Raw genomic sequence first — 23956 nt, 5'->3', positions numbered from 1 at the left:
CGTCCTTGCCCCCATTCCTCTCCTTGCAAAAGGCCTGGGGATGCAGAAGGGAGATAGGGAGAGACAGATGCAGGGAGAGGGGAGAGAATAGGGGTTGAGAAAGCAAAAAGGCAGAGACCGAAAGGCAGCGAGGGAGACATGGGGAGAGACAGGCGATGGGGCTACGGGGACACAGGTGCCCACCCGCGCCCTGGCTCCCCAAGTCCCCCCACTCACTTGCCTGGACAGAGCCCTCAGGTACAGCCGGGCTGGGGGACAGAGCTCCCCCCAAGCTGAGACAGAAGGGGTCGCAGGCGGCAAAGTTCTTCTTCCAATTCCTGGTGAGGGGCCATGGATGAGAGGGGGCCCTTTCCCTCCCCATAACTCGGGGTCCCCCTCCCCCAGCCATACCTCTAGCTGCTTTATGGCCTCTTCCAGGCTGAGCAGGTTCTCCTGAATTTCCTGGGTCTGTGCTGGGCCTGGGAAGCTGACACCTGGCACCCCGTCCCCATCCCGGGGAGGCTCTGCCCCGTTGTCTTCCTCCAGAGGCAACAGGAGCTGCTTTAGGGACAGCACTGAGGGGGAGGGGACAAAGGGGACTGAGTCACAAGAAGGCTCTTTAGGCTGGGATGCAGGATGGGCAGGGAGGGCAGAGGCCAGGGGCCTGCTGGATGAGGCTGAACAGATGGGGCTCGGAGACTCCAAAAGGGGTGCAAAGGTGAGGCTGGGATCAAGGCTGGGATCAGGGCTGGGATAGGAGGGTACTGAGCACAGAGCTGCTGACTCAGGGTCAAGGCAGAGATGGTGGCCACAGGAGGAAAAGGACCTGGGCCCCCGGACGCTGGTGCAGACTGGGTGGAGGTAATGCCTTTGCTTTCCAGCCCCTGGCCATGAGGGAGGCCCCTCTAGTTCCAGCAGAGGCACCATTTGGCAGGCGGGTGGCTGCCCTGGAGGGGGCAGGGCTGGGCTACCTTTCTGAAGGGCTGTGGCAGCGAGCTGGCCCTCAGGGCCTGGTCTGCAGAAGGGTAGGAGGTCACTGAGGATTCTCTCGGTCCGGGCTGTGGGGGGTAACAGAGAGGATGCTCGGGTCCTGCTGGGTTTGCTGCAGACCCCTTCCATTGCCCATCACCTCGCAGCGGCTGCCCTGGGGTCTCACCATCGGCTGGAGGCATCTCTCGGCCACAGTTGCCATTCTCAGAGCTGCTGAGCAGGGGTTCTCGGGTGCTGGGAAAGGAAGTGCTGGGTGACCCTATGCTCCTGGCCAGGGGTGGGGTGGTGACAGCAGGGGCAGGAGACAGAGTTGGAGGTGGGGAGGTCCAGAGACAGGAGACAGAGACAGGATATACGTGGGCTATGGCGGGGTTGACACACACGCGTGCACACTGAGACAGGGCTGGGGCTTGGTTATGGCGATGCAGAGAACCCCCCCATCCCTCCCTGGCCCCCTTACCTGCTTGGGCTAGGCCGGGGTTTAGGGCGGGAGGCAGGGGCAGGGACCTTCAGGGATCCAGCAGTCTCAGTGATAAGGGCACACCAACTGGGGAGAAAGGTCAAGGCCCAGGGCAATCAGCACCCCTAGGCCCTGTGTGTGGGGGCCTCCTATCCCCACAAGGTCCCCAGGGACCCCCCCTCACTTCTTCCGCTCGGATACGGTCTGTGCCACCAGCTCGTATATCTGGGCCTCCTGGTCCCAGGTAAAAATGACGTAGAAGGCTTTATGATCTGCAGGGATTGAGGAGAGAGAACTCAGAGCCAGGGTTCCCCAGTGTGCACCCCTACCTCAGCACAGGCTGGAGGCTGCGAAGCCCTGACATGCATCTCACCCCTCACTGTCCTGCTGTATCCAGGGCCCAGTACCCTCCACTAGCCCCTGATCCAATCAGCCAACAGCTGTCTGGTTCCACCTAGAGAAACACTCCAGCCCACCCTCCACGAAGCTACTCCTGTTATCCGCAATCTTGTGCAACTTTTTCCGGTACTGAGGATGGAACCCAGGAGCATTCTACCTCCAAGCTACACCTCTAGTCCTATTTTTTATTCTTTATATTGAAACAGGGTTTCACTGAATTGCAAAGGGCCTCACTAAGTAGCTGAGGATGTCTGCAAACCATGATCCTCCTGTCTCAGCCTCCCAAAGGCTGGGATTACAAGCGTGTGCCACCACGCCCGGCCTCTGTGCAACTTCTTGGAAGTGCTTACACATCCCTCCTCCCTGGGCTTCTAGCTTCTGCCCCTGCTCCCTAAGCCAGACAGGGTGTCTTGTTAAAATACCCATCAGGGCAGGCCACTCGTGGCAAACACTGGGGCTACTTTAATATGCCCCCCACTCAGCTCTGTATACCTCTACCTCGGCTGGCCTCAACCTCTGCAACAGTCACCCCTGCCCTCTGAGGCCCTGCTCCCCAGGAGGCCACTCTGCTCAGAACTGCCCTGGGCCACGCCAGTGCTGTGCTCCGCTCACCGGTGGCCACTTCACGGGTCATGGCAGAGGTGAGCCGCAGCACGGGCCGCAGCATGGTTTTGCCATCTGGCGTGGGCGTCAGTGTTCGGCTGTGTGACTTGAGCAGTAGCCGCTCATCCTGACGCTGGAGCAGCAACAGCAGGTCGTCCAGCAGCAGCACATGGACCTCTGTGGGGCGAGGCCAGAGGACCCTTACACCGGCTCCTCCCGCTGCTGGCTGCCCCCACCCCCACTGCCCTGGCACTCACCTACAGCCTTGTCCTTGGTCACCCGCCACGTCAGTGGGCCCTCATGGACCAGCTTCTTCTTGGTGATGTCCAGGTTCTTGAGATAGGAGGGAGTGATGGTCAGCCGAGGGGAAGGGAGGGGAAGAGAAGGGGACAAGAAGATGACCACCAGTATGACCACAGGAATCAAAGTCAGGGGTTGTAATGAATGCCCGGCTGGGAATGAAGTGTGGGTAGAGGCTTGCTGAGTGCATCAGTGGATAGGTCAGGTGGGCTGTGTCTGAGAATCCCGCGGGGCCAGGGTAGGCCACAGAGGCAGAGGGAGGGAGGGGAAGGCAGGCCAGGCCCACCTTGAACTCGCTCAGCATAGGGTCACTGCTCTGCCGCAGATGGGACAAGTCCAGGCGCCGCTGATAATCCTTGAGCCGCTGGGGCAGAGACGGGTGTGTTATGAGGAAAAACCAAGCTCTGGGGCTGCACTCAGTGACCACGATGCGGGCAGGCAGAGGCCCAGCCAACCTCTAAGAGACAAGCTGAGGGCCCAGCCTGACCTCCTGTGAGCCCGAGGGCTTACTGTGGGGGCCAGCTTGGTCTGACCCCTGGACAGAGCGAGAGGAGGCCTGGCCCCATACCCACAGCATACTGCACCCATAATACCACACCACGCACCCCCATCCCCTCCACTGGGGCCATGGACTCACCAGCAGGTCCTCCATGTCACGCACGGCTTGGTTGACATGGTGCAGGATCTCCCGGCAGCACTCGGCTGCCAGCTCCACTTTCTCCCTTTCCGCAGGCTCTTCTATGGGTGAGGGTGACAGCAGCTCTGTGAGGCCCCACCCTGGGAGCTGAGGCCCCACCTGGGGAAGCGTGGCCCACAGTACCTGTGTTCTGCCCGATGCTCTGCAGGAGCAGGGGGTACTTGGTCAGCCGCTGCATCTCAGTGGGGATCATATCCTTCAGCTGTAGGCGGCGGCACCGTGGCCGGCTCTCGGCTTCCTGAGGGGAATTGGCACTGGGTAGTCCTAGCTTTAGTGCCTCCCAGGGCTGAGACATCAGCACTATTCTCCCCTGGGACCCTGGAGTCCAGCTTTAGCCCCCCTCCCTCAGACCCAAGGGTCCAGTCCCAGTCCTCTTCCCCAGACCCAGGAGTCCAGTCCCAGTCCTCCTCCCCCAGACCCAGGGGTCCAGGCCCCAGCCTTCTTCCCTCAGACCCAAGGTTCCAGATCTCAGACCTCCTCCCTCAGAGCCAGAACCCCAGGGCCCAGTCCTCCTCCCCAGACCTAGGAATACAGCTTCCAGCTTCTCTTCCCTTAAACTCAAGGGTCCAAAACCCAACACCCCTCTTTCAGACCCAGGGATCCAGGACCCAGCCCCTTACCCCTCAGGCCCTGGAGTCCAGCCCCCACTTCACCTGCACAAAGGCACAGAATCTAGGCTCCTTGCGCTGTTTGGCTTTAAGCTGCTCTAAAGCAAATGACTGGCGGCTGCAGAAGCGGGAGGAGATTTTCTGGAACCAGGAGCCCTCGGCACCATCAAACTACAAAAAGATTTAGGCCAGAGAAAGTTTCAGGTGGGATTGGTAAGAAAAGGGTTGCAAGCAAGGATGGGATTCTTAAGTAGAACAGGCCTGGTGACCGGACCCTTGGGACTTAAGGGGGGAGTATCAAGACCGGCTGCCTGCAGGCCTGCACCCTAGGTCCCTGACTGGGATGAAGGGCTGGGAGACAGGCAGGGCATCCTCACCCGGGCCAACAGCACATCTCCAATCTCCTCAATGAGGTAGCCACTTTCCTGTCTCCGCTTCATCAGGCGATCAAGAAACAGGGCTGTGGGGGGTAGTGAAGAAAGGTGGGTACTGTTAAGGCCTGGAAGATCATCTGTTGTACCTGGGTGGGGGTTGGTAGGGGTCAGGTTACAGGTGTCTGATCCTTGGGGACAATAAGCCTATCTCCCACCCCTCATCTGATTACTGTATGTCTGTCCCACTGAGGCATAAGCCTTGAATCCAGGACAGGTACTCCCCAGAGCTGTCCATGTAGCTCTTCTTCAAAGAGAGCAGGCTGGGTTCTGAGTGTAAGGAGGCTTAAAGGAGGGTAACGGCGGGCGAGTGCGGAGGATCCACGGCCTGTCACTCACAGTGCACCTCGATGAGCTCATCCAGGCTGGGGAAGATGTTCTGCAGCTCTTCCAGCGGGAAGAAGCCCCCATCTGCCATGGGCTGGTAGAAGAGGTCATGCAACACCCGCAGCATGCGCACGTGGGCCGCCTCTGTCACCAACAGCTCTGTGGAGGTCCCCAAAGCAGGAGGCATAATTGGGGAGAGTACAAACTCTAGAGGATGGCCTCCGGCCTCAGAAGAGGGCTGGAGAATGAGGAGGGAGGACAGGGCCAGAGGGGGCAAGGAAAGGGTCCTAGAAGTGGGGCACATACTTTCTGGATGGGGTCACATGCCTCTTACATAACCACAGAGGATTCCTTAACCCACACTGTCTTCCCTTTTGCTGTGGCTGCCAGCTGGAGTGATAGGCAGTCCTAATTTGTTGGTCATGAGACTTTTGGTGGTTAAATTGGGAAAGTCCTAGGCAAACTGGGAAGAGGTGGTCTCCCCATGGCCAGCTAGCCTGCAGCTGTGCTTACTAGCTGACTGACCATTTTCTCAGCCATGGTTTCTGGCACAATGATTCCCAATAGCTCAGCTCCAGAGAACCCCTGTCCCCCACAGGGTGTATGTGCAAATACCAGGGGCCTTAAAAAAGACTGCTGAGACAAGCTGGGCATGGTGGTGCACGCTTATAATCTCAGTACTTGGGAGGCTGAGACAGGAGGATCACAGGTTCGAAGCCAGCTTCAGCAGCTCAGTGAGGCTACTGGCAGCTTAGTAAGACCCTGCTTCTAAATAAAATATAATAGGTCTGGAGGTGTAGCTCGGAGGTAGAATGCCCCTGGGTTCTACCCCCAGCACCACACACGCGCACGCGCGCGCACACACACACACACACACACACACACACACACACACAGACTGCTGATACTGAATACACAATTTTGTGTATTACATGGATTTTTCTGTGAGAGAAATTGCTATGTTGTCCAGTGGGGTAGCCACGTATAGCTGTTTAAGTTTTAATTAATTAAAATGCAGTTGAAGCTGGGCATGGTGGTGCACACTTGTAATCCCAGCATTTGGGAGGCTGAGACTGGGTTTGCAGACAACCTCAGCTACTTAGTGAGGCCCTTTGCAACTGAGACCTTGTTTCAAAAAAATAATAAAAAACAGGGCTGAAGGTGTAGCTCAGAGGTAGAATGCCCCTGGGTTCCATCCCCAGTACCACAAAAGTAGCTAACTAACTAAATAAATAAATGTGGTGGCGCAGGCTTGTAATCCCAGTACTTGGGAGGCTGAAAAGGAGGATCACAGGTTTGAGGACAACCTCAGCAAGTAGTGAGACTCATCAACCTAGTGAGACTCTGTTTCCAAATAAGAAATAAAAAATTGAGTTAGGGGTGTAACTCAAAGGTAGAATGAGTTCAATCCCCAGTACTACAAAAAAAATGCAATTGAAAGCCAGGCACGGTGGCATACCCTTGTAATCCCAGTACTTGGGAGGCTGAGACAGGGGGATTGCAGTTTTTGGCCAGCCTCAACTACTTAGTGAGGCCTTCTGCAACTTAGACCTTGTTTCAAAATAAAGAATAAAAAACAGGGCTGGGGTTATAGCTTGGAGGTAGAATGGCCCTGGGTTCCATCCCTAGTCACACACACACACACACACACGCGCGCGAAACATAAGAATTTAGTTCTCAGTTATATCTATATATATATATTTTTGCAGTACTAGGGATTGAACCCAGGGGCGCTCTACCATTGAGCTATATTCCCAGCATTTTTTTTTTTTTTATTGGTGGTACTGGGGTTCCTGGAAGCCCTTCTACCTCCGGGCTACACTCCCACGGGCTACACTCCCAAACCTATTTTTTAACTTTTTTATGTGGAAACAGGGTCTCTTAAGCCAGCGCGCAGCTGGCTCCGAACCAGCGCGATCCTCCTGTCTCAGCCTCCCAAGCGTGGGGATTACAAGCGTGCGCCACCACGCCCGGCCTACCAGCATTTTTTTTTAAATAGCCTCAGCAGCTTAGTGAGGCTATGGGCAACTTAGTGATACCCTATTTCCAAATAAAATCTAAAAATAGGCCTGGAGGTGTATCTCAGTGGTAGAAGGCCTCTGGGTTCCATCCCCAGTAACTAACTAACTAACTAACACACACACACACACACACACACACACACCAGGATCTTGTTAAGTTGCTCAAAGTCTTGCTATGTTGCTGAGGCAATCTTCAAATCTGTGATCCTCCTCTCTCAGTTTCCCAAGTACTAGGATTACAAGTGCACTCCATGATGCCAGGCTCACCTGCTACATTTCAAGTACTCAAAATCTTTGCTGGGCCTGGTGGCACACACCTGTAATCCCGGTACTTGGAAGACTGAGACAGGCGGATGGCAGGTTCCAGGCCAGCTGTAGCAATTTAGGGAAGTCTTTAGAAATTTAGAGAGACCTCATTTTAAAAAATAAGCCAAGTGGTGGTGCATGCCTGTAATCCCAGTACTTGGGAGGTTGAGACAGGAGGATCATAGGTTCAAAGCCAGCCTCAGCAATTTATAGTGAGGCCTTCTTCAACTTTGTGAAACCCTGTTTCAAATAAAATACAATGAAATAAAATAAAATAGGGCTGCGGGTATAACTCAGTGGTAGAATGACCCTGGGTTCCAACCCCTAGTACCATACCAATAAAAGTAAAATAAAATAAAATAAAAATAGGGATAGGGCTCAATTTCCAATACCACCAAAAAAAAAAAAAAAAAAAAAAGTTCTTTTTTGTGGCTGGCCTTACAGTACTGGACAGAGTAGGTCATATGTATTCCCCATCACTCCAGAAAGTTCTATTGGATAGCACTGCCTATGGGTTTTTTGGTTTTTTGTTTGTTTGGTTTTTTTTTTTTTTTGGTACTGGAGATTGAATCCAGGGCACTCTGTCTCTGAGCTATACCACCAGCCCTATTTTTTATTCTTTTTTGTGTGTGTGGTACTGGGATTCCTGAAAACCCTTCTACATCCAGGCTACACTCCCAGACCCATTTTTTTTTAATACTTTTTAAATTTGGAAACAGGGTCTCTTAAGCCAGCGCAGCTGGCTTCAAACCTGTGCGATCCTCCTATCTCTGCCTCCCAAGCGCGGGGATTACAAGCGTGCGTCACCATGCCCAGCTTTATTCTCTATTTGGAAACAGGGTCTCACTGAGTTGCAAAGGGCCTCACTAAGTAGCTGAGGCTGTCTGCGAACCTGTGGTCCTCCTGTCTCAGCCTCCCGAATGCTGAGATTACAAGCATGCGCCACCTTGCCCAGCTTATTGCCTATGTTTTTATTATATTCTTAGAGGATCTATGACCCAAAAAGTATTCACCTATTGCTATTGCCCAAAAAATTATTTGAGTTTTTTTTTTTTTTTTTTTTTTTGCAGTGCTGGGGATTAAACCTAAGATTTTCTATATACTAAGCAAGTGCTTTATCACTGAGCTACACCCCTGGGTTCCACCCCCAGTGCCACCAAAAAAAAAAGAAAATGCAATGTTATATACTTGCTTTTTTTGTGTGCATGGTGCTGGGGATTGAACCCAGAGCCTCACTCATGCTAAGTAAGCATTCTACCACTGAGCTACATCCTGGCTCCTAACACCAGCACTGTCTGCACTGCTATAAGTTCTCTAGAAATGTCACTTTGACAGCTGCATTCAAGTGTCATCCAGTGACTGTTCTGCAGCTGTCCTGTGCTGGGAATGGGCTGCCTTTAAACGCTCTCTACGGCACATAACACCAGGACAAGCAACTCCCTGTGTCTGCCTGTCTCTGCCCTCTCCAGAGCTGAGAGTTCTTGGCCACAGTGGGGGGGCAGGGCTGGCACTTACCGCTGATGACCTCCTGGCGCTTCACCTGGCTCTTGGGCAGGCCGAGCAGAGTGTCTGGGGGCACGAGCTCCCGCCAGCCAGGAGGCTCTTCTGGTTCCAGCTCCAGTCCTGACCGTCCCAGTTCCCCCTCATCTCCAGGCTCAGGGCTGTGGGAAGAGGCTTCATTATGGCCCCCGCTTGGGATACCATGGGGAAGAATCTTTGACTTCTTAGTGCCCAACTTCTCTCCGTGGCCTCAGCAGTCAATGCCCCCAGGGTGGTCCATGATGCAGACCAGTCCCCATATCTAGCTATCTTTATTTATTTTTTAATTAAAAAAATTTTTTTTGGATGGAACCCAGGGGTATCCTACCTCCGAACTATACCCCAGCCCTATTATTTATTTTTATTATTTTTTTTCCAGGTCTAGGGATAGAACCCAGGGACATTCAACCTTTGAGCTACCCCCTGCCCTATTTTTTATTTTTATTTTGAAACAGGGTCTCACTAAGTTGCAAAGGGCCTCACTAAGTAGTAGTTGAGGATGTCCGCGAACCACAACTCTCCTGTCTCAGCCTCCCAAATGCTGGGATTACAAGTGTGCGCCACCATGCCCAGCTCCTTTTTTTTTCTTTCTTTTTTTTTTTTTGGTGGTACTGGGAGTGGAACCCAAGGGCATTCTACCTCCAAGCTACACCTCCAGGCCTATTGTTTATTCTTTATTTTGAAACAAGGTCTCACTGAGTTGCAAAGTGCCTCACTAAGTAGCTGAGGTTGTCCTGGAACTGTGATCCTCCTGTCTCGGCCTCCCAGATGCTGGGATTAGAAGTGTGTGCCACCACGCCCAGCCCCAAATCTTTAGACCCAAGTGTCCCACCCCTCCTCTTCCCAGGCCTGTGATTGGATTTGGCCTTCATGGCCTCAGCATCCCATCCGCTGCCCACTTCTCTATGACTCTGGTAACAACCCCCTCCCTGACTCTCCAAGCTGCCTCACTGGATAGGGGCAGAGCAGAATGACGTACGTGGCTCTTCTGGCAGGGCCAAGCACAGCCGTGGCGGAGCTGGGGTCCATGTCCACGTCACTCCGGGAGCGGCCCCCTCCCCGGCCCTTAGTCCCGAGGCTGCCCCGGGAAGGCCGGCGGCGGTCACTCACCCGCAGGCTCTCTGAGCGCCCCAGACGCCCTGATAGCCTGGACCCCAAGGCCAAGGACAGATTCAGGCAGAGGACAGGACCGAGACAAGGACAGACCAGGACAGAAACAGAGATGGGGAGAGACAAGGACAGGGGCAGGGGAGACCAAGACAGCGACAGGGACAGAGGAGACCGGGACAGAGACAGAGACCCAAAAGATGAGGAGAGACCAAATCAGAACAGAGGAACCGGGACAGGGACCAAAAAGACCAGTAAAGGGACAAGGAGAGACCAGGATAGGGACAGAGGAGATGGGGACAGGGACAGAGAAGACAGTAAAGGGACAAGGAGAGATAAGACAAGGACAGGGGAGATCAGGAAAGAGACAGAGGAGACCAGTAGAGGGACAAGGAGAGACAGGACAAGGACAGGGGAGACCAGGACAGGGATCAAACATGCAACAGAAGAGAGAAGAGAGTCAGGAGCGGTGGAATTTTGGGGTGCTGGGACAGAGGAAGGTGGTCAGAAGGGTATTAAAATATGGTGGGGGAGGGGGACCCAATGTGGGTGGCACATAGGACTGACCCCCTCCCTACCCTGAGGCAAGAGGACGGGACAGTGTGGGGAAGGAAGATTTCCATACTTAACTCTTCAACTGGGAGGGTGATGTCCCCACCCACCCCTCACAAGGGGTGAAGGGAAGAGGTGGCCATGGGGGGAGGGGCTGGGAGCAATGGGGGAGGGGCTAGCCTCCCCCCAACTGGGGCCCAGGCACCCACCTCTTCCACCTTCTGGGGAGAGAGGGGCACAGGGTCAGAAGAGGATTGATGGAACCCAACCCACCTCCCCACACCCCCAAGGGGGTCCCAAAGCAGCAGCACAAGGACAGGCAGGGGGCAGAGCCTGCCCCCCAACTGTGAGGGAGACAGGGCCCCCTAGGGCAAGAAGCATGGAGCACAAGTGGGGATGAGGGACACCAGGAACAAGCAAGGCAGGTGGGCAGGGCTTAAAGAAAAGGGGAAGGGGTAAAAATGGAAGGGGAGAGGAAGAGGCTCAGGAAGAGGAGGGAGAGCTGAGGAAGAGGAGAAAGAACTGATGAGGGAGAGCTGAGGAGGAGGAGGAGGAGGGAGAGTGGAGGAAGAGAAGGGAGAGCTGAGGAGGAGGAAGAGCTGAGGAGGAGGAGGGAGAGCTGAGGAGGAGGGAGAGCTGAGGAAGAGGAGAAAGAACTGATGAGGGAGAGCTGAGGAAGAGGAGGAAGAGCTGAGGAGGAGGAAGGAGAGCTGAGGAGGAGGAGGAGGAGGAGGGAGAGTGGAGGAAGAGGAGGAAGAGCTGAGGAGGAGGAAGGAGAGCTGAGGAGGAGGAGGAGGAGGGAGAGTGGAGGAAGAGGAGGAAGAGCTGAGGAGGAGGAAGGAGAGCTGAGGAGGAGGGAGAGCTAAGGAAGAGGAGGGAGAGCTGAGGAGGAGGGAGAGCTGAGGAAGAGGAGAGAGAACTGAGGAGGAGGGAGAGCTGAGGAAGAGGAGGGAGAGCTGAGGAAGAGGAGGGAGAGCTGAGGAGGAGGAAGAGCTGAGGAAGAGGAGGGAGAGCTGAGGAGGAGGGAGAGCTGAGGAAGAGGAGGGAGAGCTGAGGAGAAGGAAAGAGAGCTGAGGAGGAGGAGGAGGGAGAGTGGAGGAAGAGAAGGGAGAGCTGAGGAGGAGGAGGGAGAGCTGAGGAGGAGGAGGGAGAGCTGAGGAGGAGGAGGGAGAGTAGAGGAAAAGAAGGGAGAGCTGAGGAAGAGGAGGGAGAGCTGAGGAGGAGGAGGGAAGGCTGAGGAGGAGGAGGGAGAGCTGAGGAGGAAGAGAGCTGAGGAGGAGGGAGAGCTGAGGAAGGGGGGAATGCTGAGGAAGAGGAGGGCGAGATGAGGAAGAGATGAGAGGCTGAGGAAGGAGGAGGGGCTGAGGAAGCAGAAGGAGATATGAAGGAGAGAGAGATAAGAAGAAGAGGAGGGGAGAGATAAGGAAGAGGAAGGAGAGATGAGGAAAAGGGAGAGGAGGGGCAGAAAACCTGTCTGGAGAAAGCAGGAAGAAAAAACAAAGCAGGATGAGAGAGAAAGCTGAGAGCAGAAACAAGTGAACAAGGCTGGAGAGGAAGGAGGAAGAAGAGAGTGGCGAGGCGGTGCAGCGACTGAGCTGAGAGGCAGGGCAAGTTGCAGAGCGACCGCGCCCTCCCCAGCCCCAGGGAGCTGCCCCTGCCTGCCCAGCCCTCCCGCCACCCCAGCCAGGCACCTCTCCGTCTCAGCACCCTCCTCTGTGCTCTCCGGGGGTGCTGGGGGCTCCAAGGTTATCGGGCCCTGGGGGGGCGGGTCCCCTAGCTCCGGGGGGGCGTCAACACCTGCAGAGTGGAGAAGGGGGCTGAGCTGGCCGGAAAGCCCACTCTCTAGGGACCTCAGTTTCCCTTGCTGTGGAATGGGGGGCTGAAGTACCCAGTGCCCAACAGATACCACTTGGCAGGCAACAGATACCCACTGCAAGCGCTCTCTGGTGGCGCTACCTCAGAACTAGGGTCCCCTGCACATGCCCAACCAGCCAGCCTGCAGCCCCGGAAGGCAGGAGGGGACAGGAGGCAGCAGGGCCTCTGCGTCCATCCCCCGTCCCCTGTTCACCCTCAGCAGGGGCCTCATGGGAAAGAGGCAGACCCCACCTAGAGGTGAGCAAAAGGGCTCAGAGAGGGGGTGATTTCTCAAACAGCACAGTAAGCTGCTGAGTGGGGATCTGCACCCAAGCTGGCCAGAGCACCGTCTGGGAGCATGAGAAAGGGGGCTGCCACTCAAGGGGGCATAGAAACGTTCAGGGGTGACCGGCCTCTACCCAGACAGGTTCTGGCACCAGGAGGGAAGTCTAAGCCCAGGAAGAAAGATATGGAAAGGGTAAACCAAGATAAGGTTATTTGTTTTTCTTTTTTCTTTTCCTTTTTTTTTTTTTTTTTTTTTTTTGTCTTTTTGGAACTGGGAATTGAACCCAGAGCGCTGCACCTGCAAAGCAGGCATTTTGCCTCTGAGCCACATCCTGAGGTTAGGCTATTAATAATACTGGTGACCAGGAACAGGGAGAAGCCAATGCTGAGGACAAAGGAGAGGCTGCACTTGGACACGCGCTCCCATCTGAGCAACTGCTGCGAGGGCCTGCCAGCACTCCTGTCCTGGCCCAGAAAACTCTTACCTGGGTCCCGGTCTGGGCTCTCCCCAGACAGAGGATACGGAGAGATTCCGGGGCTGTCCTGACCAGGAACCCCAATATTCCGGTCCCGAGAGGGCACCACCAGGCCTCCCTTCCGGTCTGTAGGGCCTGGCTTCTCAGCTGGAGAGACAGCAAGCAAGAAAAGGAAGAATGAGAAGGAAGCAATTCTAATCCACAACTGCCTGCGGGATCCAATACCCTATGCTTTGCCCCTTCTCCCCATCACAGGGGGACCCTTCCTCCTCCCTCAGGGGTCCAGGCCCAGCCCTCCTCCCTCAAACCCAGGGATCCAGGCCCAGCCCTCCTCCTTCAGACCCAGGGGTCCAGGCCCCAACCCTCCTCCCTCAGACCCAGGGGTCCAGACCCAGTCCTCCCTCAGACTCAGAAACTCGACCCCAGCCCTCCTCCCTCAGACCCCAGGGGTCCAGGCCCAATCTTCCCCTCTCAGGCCTGAGAGTCCAGCCCCAGCCCTCCTCCCTCAGACCCAGTACAGATACTATGACTATAGGTCCGTTACCATCAACCTCGCTTTTGAGATGTCGAAAATCTGGAGCTAAAACAAGAGAGTGGGACAGTAAGGTAGGGGGGAGGCCTGGAGAAGACAGGGCAGGGCCGAGGCCAGGCCACCTTACCCTGGGGCTCTCCCCGGTTCCAGCGGGCGGCATCCAGAATACTGCTCAGTCCTTTCTTGGTCTTGGGAGGCTCATCAGACCGTTTGTTCCCCATCACCTGGGGGAGATGGGGGGAAGGGAAGGTCCACAATTCCAAAATGCCACAGAACAGAATCAGACCCCGAGTATACAGGGTCTCGAGGCTCCCCTGGGTAGGGCAAGGGTGGTGTCCTTGGAGGTAAAAACACCAACTTTGGCCTCAGTACCTTTTTCCGGAAGAAGTTCCTCCCAGACTTCTTGTCCCCGCTCTTGGTCCGCACCCCAAGGTGGCGCATGTATAGGCTGATGGCGGTGACCACTGCAGCGCTGTGGGCAGGGGACGGTGAGAGCCCGACACAGACACACGTGTGCAACCGCCACAGGGCAGAGGTACAGCCTAGACCCCCCCAGCCCCAAAACCACTTCCTGAATCTAGGGAAAGAGGGCAGGCTCCACAGGACAGGGACCAGGGATGCTGCTGCAAGGCCCGCCCTCCCAGGCTACCTCCCCCTAACGCTCCCCACCCTCGTCACCTTTTCTCTTCATCTGCGGAGATGGTATGTCTGTAAGGAGAAGGAAGAAGTTTGTAACACAGCAGTGAAGCCTGGGGTCCCTGTCCACCAGCACACACCTCCAGGTTGCTATTGCTGAGATAGGGAGGGTGCGGAGTGGCAGAGGGGGCAAGTGCTGAAACACCTAGAAAGGCTCATCACAGGGAGGGAGGAGCATCCCTCATCCGGGAGGATGGGAGTTGCCAAGACAGAGCACCAGGACCAAGCAGGGGACCATGGACAAGACCCGGAAGCCACAAAACAACCCCAAAGCTGGAGAGGGAAGACCCAGGGGCAGGAAGAATGAAAATGGCATGGTGGAGGGAGAGCAGCTCAAAGGCTAGCAAATCCCAAGGGAGCCTGCGAAATGGGGCGGAGCCTGCCAGGCAGCACAGGGTGCCCACTCACTGCATCTCCTCCAGGTGGGCCAGCAGCCGCTCAGCCACGTGCCGCTCCCGGGCCTCGTAGCTGGCCCGGTCCCGCCCAACCCAGGCCTCCAGCTGGGCCAGCTCCTGCTCCCAGGGCGTCATGCCCATGAGCCGTTTAGAGCGGAAGTCCTCCAGCTGCCGGCCCACGACTGCCTGCTGGCTCTGCACCACGTCCTGCACGAACCGCCGCTGGACATCTTCAGAGATGAGGTCGGGCCGTGTGCGGTCTGCAGGGACACACATGGGGCTGAGGGACATTGCCTGGGCCCCAGCTCCAAACTGGCCTGGACCACAGTCCATGCCCACTGGTAGACTCCAACAGCCATATTTCCTTGGGAGGCACAGTCCCTGCCAGGGACCCTCCCTCATCCCTAGTCCCTCCTCCTCTCCTTACCAAGTTCAAAGGCCACGTTAGCAGGAACTGGCACACGTAGGACCTGCTCAGGGAAGAGACTGGAATGAGGGGGTGCAGCCCAAGAGGCCTGGTGGGAATGAGGGTCTGAGGAAGGGCAGGAGGGGGCCCAGGCTGGCAGTCACCCCAGGCCAGGCCTCAGTGGGTGGAGTCTGTGGTACATGGTAGCTCTCCAGGGTCAAGCAGGGGTGGGAACAGGGTTGCCGTGGAGGTATCTCTCACCGCGGTCTTCTCCAGGAAGCTGTGGTAGAAGTCGAGGAAGGCCTTCTTGGCCTCTTTGGGGCCCAGGGAGCCCAGCATGTCTGCATGCAGGCAGCAGAGCTGGGGAAGACGCACAGTGTGACTTCCGTCCTTCCCAGCCCTCCAGACACACTCCTCTCTTTGGACAGCAAAGGGGCTTCCCCGCTTCGCTGGCAGCCCAGAGCTATGGGGTTCAAGCACGCCCCTTCCCTGACTTCCACCCCACCCTCAACCTTATTTCCCTTACTATCTCTAGGGCTACCACCATGAGCACTTTCCAACTCTCTATCCTATATGGTTGTTTCCTCACTACTGCTCCTAATTATACAGACGGTTCAGTATCAGATGTTCTCCTAAGTCCCTGGTGTGTATTAGGCAACTTGCTCAATCACAGGGACCATCGTTACCCCACTTTCTTGCTTAATCGTTTTTTTTGTGTGTGTGTCCTGATGATGGAACTCAGGGGTACTGTACCATTGAACTACCCAGACCCTTTTTGTATTTTGAGACAGTCTTGCAAATTTGCCCAGGCTGGCCTCAAACTTGTGATGCCTCCTGCCTCAGCCTCCAAAGCAACTGAGATTACAAGTGTGCATCACTGCATCTGACACTTATTTTTACTTTTTGTGGTACTGGGGATTAAACCTAGGGGTATTATAAATCTGAACTATACTCCCAGCCCTTTTGATTTTGAAATAGGGACTTGCTAAATTGCTGAGGCTTGCCTTGAACCTACAGCCTCCAAGTTACTGGGATTACAGCCATGCACCACCATACCTGGCTTATTTCCCTTATTTTCCAGATAGAAAAACTGAGCTCAAGATGCCTATTCAAGGTCACATAGCTGGTAAGTTGCAGGCAGCCTGAAGCCAGGCACGGTGGCACATGCCCGTAGTCCCGGTACTTGGAAGACTGAGACAGGAGGACTGTCGGTTCAAGGCCAGCCTCAGCAACACAGTAAGACCCTCAACAACTTGGCAAGACCCTCTTTCAAAATAAAACATATACAAAGCCAGGCGTGGTGGCGCACACTTGTAATCCCAGCATTCAGGAGGCTGAGACGGGAGGATCGTGGTTCGCGGACAGCCTCAGCTACTTAGTGAGGCCCTCTGCAACTCAGTGAGACCCGGTTTCAAAATAAAGAAGAATAAAAAAATAGGGCAGGGGGTGTACCCCAGAGGTCGAATGCCCCTGGATTCCATCCTCAGACCCGCAAAATAAATAAATAAATAAATAAATAAGCCAGGCGTGGTGGCACACGCCTGTAATCCCCGCGCTTGGGAGGCGGAGACAGGAGGATCGCACAGGTTCGAAGCCAGCCGCGCTGGCGTAAGAGACCCTGTTTCAAAAATATTAAAAAAATATATAGGTCTGGGAGTGTAGCCTGGAGGTAGAAGGGCTTCCAGGAACCCCAGTACCACCAATAAATAAATAAACAAACAAACAAACAAACAAACAAACAAACAAAGACAGGCGTGGTGGCGCATGCTTGTAATCCCAGCGCTTGGGAGGCTGAGACAGGAGTATCGCACAAGTTCGAGGCCAGCCTCAGCTAATCAGTGAGACCCTGTTTCCAAATAAAGTATAAAAATAGGTCTGGAGTATAACCCAGAGGTAGAAAAGCCCCTGGCTTCCACCCCCAGTACCACACACACAAAATAAATAAATAAATAAATTAATTAATTAATTACAAAGATCTGGAGTACTCAGAGGTAGAATGCCCCTTGGTTCAATAAAAATAAAATAGAAACGCAAACAGCCTGTCCACACTGTCTACAAATATTGTGAGAACTCAAGGGTTTGCATGTGAATGTGGTAGTGAGGGGTAGGTTCTGACTTTGGTGAGAGCTCAGTGGATAAACGGGTGGACTAGTGGGGCTCACCCATTCATCACCCAGCACCTCCTGAGCAACCTGGGCTGGGTGACACCGGCAATGCAGCGGGGACTCCAACCGGCCCTGGATCCCAGGGGGCACTCTAGCCTGGCAAGTGACATGGCCACAGCGTGCTAAGGACTCACTCCAGTATCGGCAGGACTCTCCCTACTCAGAACAATTTCAACAACTCTACATCCACTCTCCTCAGCCCCACCCCCAAAGCCTGAGGTGAGGGACCACACAAGGACAAACGTCAGAAGACCGCAGGCCACCTGGGTCACAAAGGGCAAGCCCCTGACCCGCTAGGCGGTTGGCAAAATCCCTGGGCTGAGGCCCAGGATCTGAAGTCCTCGTGTTCTAGAAATCCAGGCCTTAGGTGGGACTCCGTGCCCAAGGGCCAGAACCTCTATATACTGGGGGATGCCACTTTTCTGGAGAGTGCAGAGAGGGAAGGTGCTAGCAATTTCCCAATTTTCCACCAATTTTTGAAGCTTTGGCATCAGGACATCTGGCTTCTGTAATCGAGGTGCCCCTCCTTCCGCACTCCTTGGTGCCCCTCTGCATTACTTCTTCCAGTCTCTCAGTGTTTGTTTTTGTTTTTGCGGTACTGGGGATGGAAGCCAGGGGCATTCTATCTCCAAGATACACCCCCAGCCCTATTTTGAATTCTTTATTTTGAAACAAGGCTCTCAATGAGTTGCAGAGGGCCTAAGTAGCTGGGGCTGCTCACGAACCGCAATCCTCCTGTCTCAGCCTCCCAAATGCTGTGTGCGCCACCATGCCCAGTTCTCCCGGTTTTTAAAAAGGCTTTACTGTCCATTTCCATGCAGTACAGTGCCTGGGCTATCCCCTGGGCTGGGCTGCACTGGGTCTTCTGGGGATAAGACCCTGGTCTACAGATCCCACTACCTGGTCTACCAGATCCAAGCGTTGTAGCTTTTTCCTCTATCATCTACTGGGTGTTCTTGACTCTGCAGGTGTTTCTGGACAACGTGATCCTGCATTTGCAACACTCAGGTATCTTCTGCCTGGTACAGGAGGTTTCTGGACTAACAATTAAACCCTGCCAACCTGGTGGGCTGCTTGCAGTGGCTTCCCTATTTCTGGATTGAGACCTATGGTGCCATCTAGGCCTGGGATAGCTAAGAGCTTACTCCCAAGCACCAACCCCGAATGCCCAACTGCTGACACTTGAGGCCCTCCTTGCTCAGTCCCCCTCCAGAGTCCGTGGAACAGTACCTGCGTGGTGCCGCTCCAGGCCTGGAAGGGGATGACCGTGCTTTCTGCCAGGCTGCAGGGCAGTCTGTTGCTGGCTGCATGGCCTACGACGGGTGCTATCCTGTTCTACGCTCACTGTTCACTGAGGTTTCGGTGGGGCACCCGCAATTTTATCTAGATTTCACAGCGTGCCCTCTGGCTCTCACCCGCAATGCTGTTTCTAGATTTTATGCTATGCGTTCTGGCTCTGGTTCTCCTGACCCTCCTCAGCGTATTTCCAGTGGTCTAGCTTGCTGAAAGGCATGGCCTGCCCAGCTTCACTTTTCCCTCCCCTCCCCAGCTGTGTGCTCACCAAGGGTCCGGGCTCAAACTGCAGTGCCACATGCTGTAAGAGGGCCATGAGGTGGGCCGGGCGCCTCTTCACCTGTTCCAGGCTCTGGAACTGGCTGTTTTGCTCTTCTGAGTTCTGAGGTGGGGAGAAGGGGAAGCTGAGTGCCATGGGGCAAGGTGGAGGGGCCTTGGCTTGACCCTACCTGATCCCTGGCCCCTCGCAGTGGATCCCAGCTGGGAAAGATCCCGGGAAGTCAGGGGTAGTGAGGGGCCTGTGCCAACATGGTGAGACTATGGGCAGGTGGTTGGAGAGAATGAACGAGATGTGATGTTATATCCATGGGTGACAAGGACAGAAATTAGGAATGGGGATCTGTGGTGGGGGAAGTGATAAAGTGGGGGTAGTGTAAGAAAGGTGGAAGTCTACTCTGGAACTGGGGCACTGAGGATGGGGAGATGAGGAAGGGGGTGCCAGGGAGAGAGAAGGAGAGATAGGCAGAGTGGACACATCTGACGACTGGCCCTGTGGTGAGAGGGATACGGACAGAGGACGGGACAAACACGTTGCCACCCCCTCTCCTACTCACCGCTTCCAGCTCATTCTCAAAATCCTCATCTTCAGCCCCGATGATGCTGACAGGCACCAGGCCAGGCCGGGGGTGCCCTGGAGCCTGCAAAAGGGGAGGCCTGGCTCCAGTCCACAGGCTCCCCACCTCGCAGCCCCAGTCCCCTCCCCCTCCCCCGTGCTCTGCACTCAACTCACCACCCCTCTGGCGACTTCTTCCATCTCCAGGGCTCTGCAGGGCTGCAGGGCTGCGGTTAGGGGAGGAGGCACAGAGTGGTTACTCACAGATTCCTGGCCCAGGTGTGAAGGTGAGTAAACAGCCTCCCCCCAATGCCAGCTTCTGCAGCTCAATGGAGCCTCTGTGCAGGCACAAAGAGCCCTTCAGAGGCAGCGGAGGGGCGGGAGCCCAGGGACCAGAGCCTGAGGCCCAGGAGCCAGGGTCTACAAGAGGGCTATAGTGGTTGGCAGCTGGCAATTTGGGTCCCTAAAGGAGGAGGGACCAAGTGTCAGGGGGCTGGTCCCCAAGGGGACAGGGTCTCAGAGGCAAGTGGAATTAAATGGAAGGTTTGAGGGGAGGTAGGAAGAAGAGGTCTAGGGGTGTGGGGGGCTCTCCTCTGGTCTGTGACAGCCTTGGGCCAGGATGTTGCCTCTGAACCCACCAGCCCCACTTCCTGTGACAGGAAGTCACAACCCCCAACTCTCTCTACATAAGAAAACAAAACTGAACCCTCCTTCCTCAGGGACCCAGAGTCCCCTAACCTGGAGGTTCTCTCCCTCCAAAACTCCTAAGCTTGCCTGACTTCAGGTCCCAGAAAAAGAGGAAGGGGTCCTTGACAGCCCCCCCCACCCCCCGTCCCGTGTGTGCGAGCGAGGGCCCTCCACCCTGCCATCACACCCTGGGATCTGCCTCCTGTCTCTGCCTCTTCCCCGGGCTTCTTCGGCTCTCCTTCCCTCTCTCCAGATCTGTCTCGTCCTTCAGGGTCTATGCCTCTCTCCTCTCGGTTGCTCCCTGTCGCTCCTCTATCTCTGCCGTTTGTGGCCACAATCCTGTCCTCTCATCTCTCCCTCTGCCCCATCTCCAGTCTCCACTTTTCCCTGAGTCTTTCCAACGACACCTTCTGTGTTCCTAATTCATCTGACTAATGCTATGGAGCTGTGTCAGGTGGAAGAAGCTATGGGAAGAGGGGTGGGGTGGACCAGTGGGGAAGCAGCTCCCTCCATTCCAAAGCTACTTATAACCCTGGCAGCCTGAGACCCACCCTTCTCCCTCTTCATGGGGCACCTCCCCCAAAATAGGAGCTAAACAATGATGTTTTCTGGAGTGTCGAAATGACATCCTGTGGGTCCCCCTGAGCAGGGTTCATTCTTTTCTATAAAGTGCATCTGTCCTGTATGCAAGCTTGGCTAATTTCAAGATTTGAGCACAGTTGACCTGGGCGTGGTGACGCACACTTTAATCCCAGTATTTGGGAGGCTGAGCCAAGAGGATCCAGGTTTGCAGACAGCCTTAGCTACTTAGTGAGGCTCTCTGCAACTTAATAAGACCCTATTTCAAATTAAAGAATAAAAAATTGGGCGGGGAGTGTAGCTCGAAGGTAGAATGTCCCTAGGTTCAATCCTAGCACCACAAATATATATATTGAACACTGCTTAAATGGTCACATAAAAGCCAGGTGTGGTGGTACACACTTGTAATCCCAGTACTTGGGAGGCTGAGACAGGAGGATCACAGGTTCACAGCCAGCTCAGCTACTTAGTGAGGCCCTGTTTAAAAATAAAAAATAAAAAATAGGGCTGGGCCGGGTGTGGTGGCACAAGTTTGTAGCCCCAGCATTCGGGAGGCTGAGACCAGAGGATCGCGGTTCGCGGACAGCCTCAGCTACTTAGTGAGGCCCTCTGCAACTCAGTGAGACCCTGTTTCAAAATAAAGAATAAAAAATAGGGCTGGGGGTGTAATTTAGAGGTAGAATGCCCCTGGGTTCAATCCTTGGTCCTACACACACACGCCATATAGATTTGCAAACCAAGGCAGAAAATAATAATTATGAGCTAAATCCTCCTAGCACTTATAGTGTGCTAGGTAGGCGCTGCTCTGAGTGCTTCTCGTGTATTAACTCAGTTAAATCCCACCAATCCAAGCACCTAGTCTATTCTCGGTCTCATGAGAGATGGGGATGCCTTTACTAGGCCACCAGTTACAACTTGACACACTGAGTGATTGAAAGGTTCAACTGAGGCATAGATCTCAAAGGAGGGACAGAGCGTGTAGCCTAGAAGTCCAGCACTTGCTTAGCATGCATGAAGCCCTGGATTCTATCCCCATAGTACAAAAAAAACCAAGGAACAAAGGTGAAGAGGCACCTTATCTGAGCAAATGCTTAATGCCAGGCCCAAGTCGTTCACTTAACAAACAGGATTATCTCCTTACTCCTCATCACAATAATATGAAATAATAGCTAATGCTTAAAGTGCACTTATTATGTGCCAGAGACATTATTACTGTTTTAACTTGTTCGATCTTTTCAATAATCTTATGAGACCAGTAGTATTCTGATTTTTTCTTTTTTCTTTTTTTCTTTCTTTTTTTTTTTTTTTTGGTGCTGGAGGTTGAATCTCGGGGCAGTCTACCTCTGAGCTACACCACAGCCCTATTTTATTTTTTTATTATTATTTATTTATTGTGGGTTTGGGGACAGAACCCAGGGGCATTTGACCTCCGAGCTACACCCCCTGCCCTATTTTTTATTCTTTATTTTGAAACAGGGTCTCACTGAGTTGCAGAGGGCCTCACTAAGTAGCTGAGGCTGTCCACGAACCGCGATCCTCCGGTCTCAGCCTCCCAAATGCTGGGATTATAAGCATGCACCACCACGCCTGGCTTTTATTTTTTATTTTAAAACAGGGTCTCACTAAGTTGGGGAGGGCCTCACTAAGTAGCTGAGGCTGGCCACAAACCTGCGATCCTCCTGTCTCAGCCTCCCAAGTACTGGGATTACAAGTGTGCATCAACACACCCGGCTCCTGATTTGTTTTAATTTTGTTGTTTTCTAGGAGAAGTGTCAATATGGCTGTGTTTCACTCTTATTTTTTATCCCCCTTTTACAGAGGAGGAGACTGAGGCACAGCTCCTAAGGGATGGATGGAGCCGGGAATCAGACCCAGACAGTCTGGCTCTAGAGCTGGTGCACTTAATAAACTGTTATATCAGCACAAAGGTTGCCCATCCCAACCAACCCCTCAGGAAACTAAAATCTGAACCACAGCTCTCAGACACATGGTCTCCTACGGTGCCTGGGAAAGTCAGGGCTATGTGGCTGTTGTGACCTGAGCAGGATCCTGGCTGCTGCACAGAGGCCTTGAGGCTCAGAGAGGATTGAGACTAAAGTAGAAGCGGTGTTCTGTGTTTGAGAGAGGTATGAGGGGTCCCACAAAAGCTTTGGAGCTATAGGTGAAGCTGTTAGAGGAAGATGGATCTAAAGGCCACTGACAAAGCCTAGGAGCCAGCAGAGGGAGCGCTGTACGCATGAGGCTCTGGCCCTTTAGACGGTCCGCGGGGTGGGAGTCCTACGGCAAAACTCACACACATGGGCCCCCGGGTTTCATTTAGGACTCGGGGTCTGTTAGCTATCAAGCGGATGATTCAGGGTCTCCACAGACTTCCGGGAGACTTGAAGAATCTAAAAGGGACCCCTGGAATGTAGGCAGCCCCAGATTCTACTGACACACGGTGGGGCTAAAGAATGCAGGGGTCATTTGAATCATGAGTCTATAGTCTGGAGGACCTCTAGAGACCTGAAGAGGTCGCAGAATTCTACAAGGATGTGTGATGGGCCCCGGGACCGCGGTCCATAGGGGCCCGGATTCGAAGGGATGCTATTCATCTGCGAGAATCCCACGTTTCTAAGAAACCGGGCTTCCATGGGAGGCTGGCCAGAGCCCGGACGGTCTGTAAGACCTTGTAACCTGTACAGAGCCTGACAGGTCTTCATGAGCCCCAAAGCTTACATGAGACGTGGCGGGTCTACACGGGCCCTAAATCCTACAGGGACGTGGCGGTGTATACTGCCCGGGATGCCGCTCCGGACGGGTGGAGTTAGGGTCTGGCGCCCGCCAGGGGCCGCGTCCCTCACCTGCTCTGGTGGGAAGAGAAGACACCACGGCGGCCAGAACCGAAGCCTCCGCGCGCTAGCTCCAGGCTCCCCCACCCCGGCTGCTGAGCCGCTCTAGCCCCCGCAGAGGCCACCTTGAGCCCAGCTCCACTCCTCCGCTGGCCGCTCTAGCCAGGCTCCCGCCGCGCTCCTGCCTAGGCGACTCTACTCCTCCGCTGGCCGCTCTAGCGCTCCACTACGCCACGCTGGCCAGATAGGGCCGCTCTGGCCTACCTTGGAGGGCCGGCGTTTCCGTATCTCGACTGCCCCTGTCACTCCTCGGGGCCCCGCCCCCGCCCCCGCCCCCGCCCCCACCCCCGGCCGAAGATGAGGATGGTTTCAACTCAGGGCTAGGGCTCTAACGCAGATCGCCGGGTCACTCGTGCCTTAAATCTCCGGTCCTGGCATTGGGACTCCCCACCCTCTCTTCCTCCCTATCTCGGGATCAGCTGAATTTCCAACATGCACACATCAGTTCCCTCCGCAACCTCACAACCCCCTTCGGCTGGAGCTGGAGAGAAAAAAAAAAAAAAAAAAAAAATCACGGGTCCGAGCATATCTCTCCCTTTGACATCT

At 54.6% G+C, this 23956-nt stretch overlaps 1 protein-coding gene across 1 annotated transcript; it reads right to left on the bottom strand.

The window, feature by feature from the left end:
- Window positions 1–233: 233 nt before the first annotated feature.
- Window positions 234–19454, bottom strand: ARHGEF1 (Rho guanine nucleotide exchange factor 1; the record flags this gene model as incomplete). Its single annotated transcript, XM_080703091.1, has 29 exons — window positions 234–317; window positions 391–554; window positions 951–1037; window positions 1136–1203; window positions 1430–1516; window positions 1614–1701; window positions 2441–2608; window positions 2689–2764; window positions 3018–3095; window positions 3369–3469; window positions 3552–3666; window positions 4082–4207; window positions 4414–4496; window positions 4807–4953; window positions 8637–8782; window positions 9640–9807; window positions 10529–10540; window positions 12011–12116; window positions 12944–13081; window positions 13479–13514; window positions 13594–13690; window positions 13839–13938; window positions 14145–14174; window positions 14571–14817; window positions 14985–15027; window positions 15225–15323; window positions 18690–18803; window positions 19255–19338; window positions 19431–19454. The coding sequence occupies 29 exons, from the start codon at window positions 19452–19454 to the stop codon at window positions 234–236; spliced, it is 2916 nt and encodes a 971-aa protein (XP_080559217.1).
- Window positions 19455–23956: the final 4502 nt, after the last annotated feature.

This window comes from Muscardinus avellanarius (assembly GCF_963383645.1).
Source record: "Muscardinus avellanarius genome assembly, chromosome: 10".
In the NCBI taxonomy this organism is placed as follows: domain Eukaryota; kingdom Metazoa; phylum Chordata; class Mammalia; order Rodentia; family Gliridae; genus Muscardinus; species Muscardinus avellanarius.
Note: the sequence above shows the minus strand (reverse complement) of the source record. Positions and strands in the feature narration are given on the sequence as shown.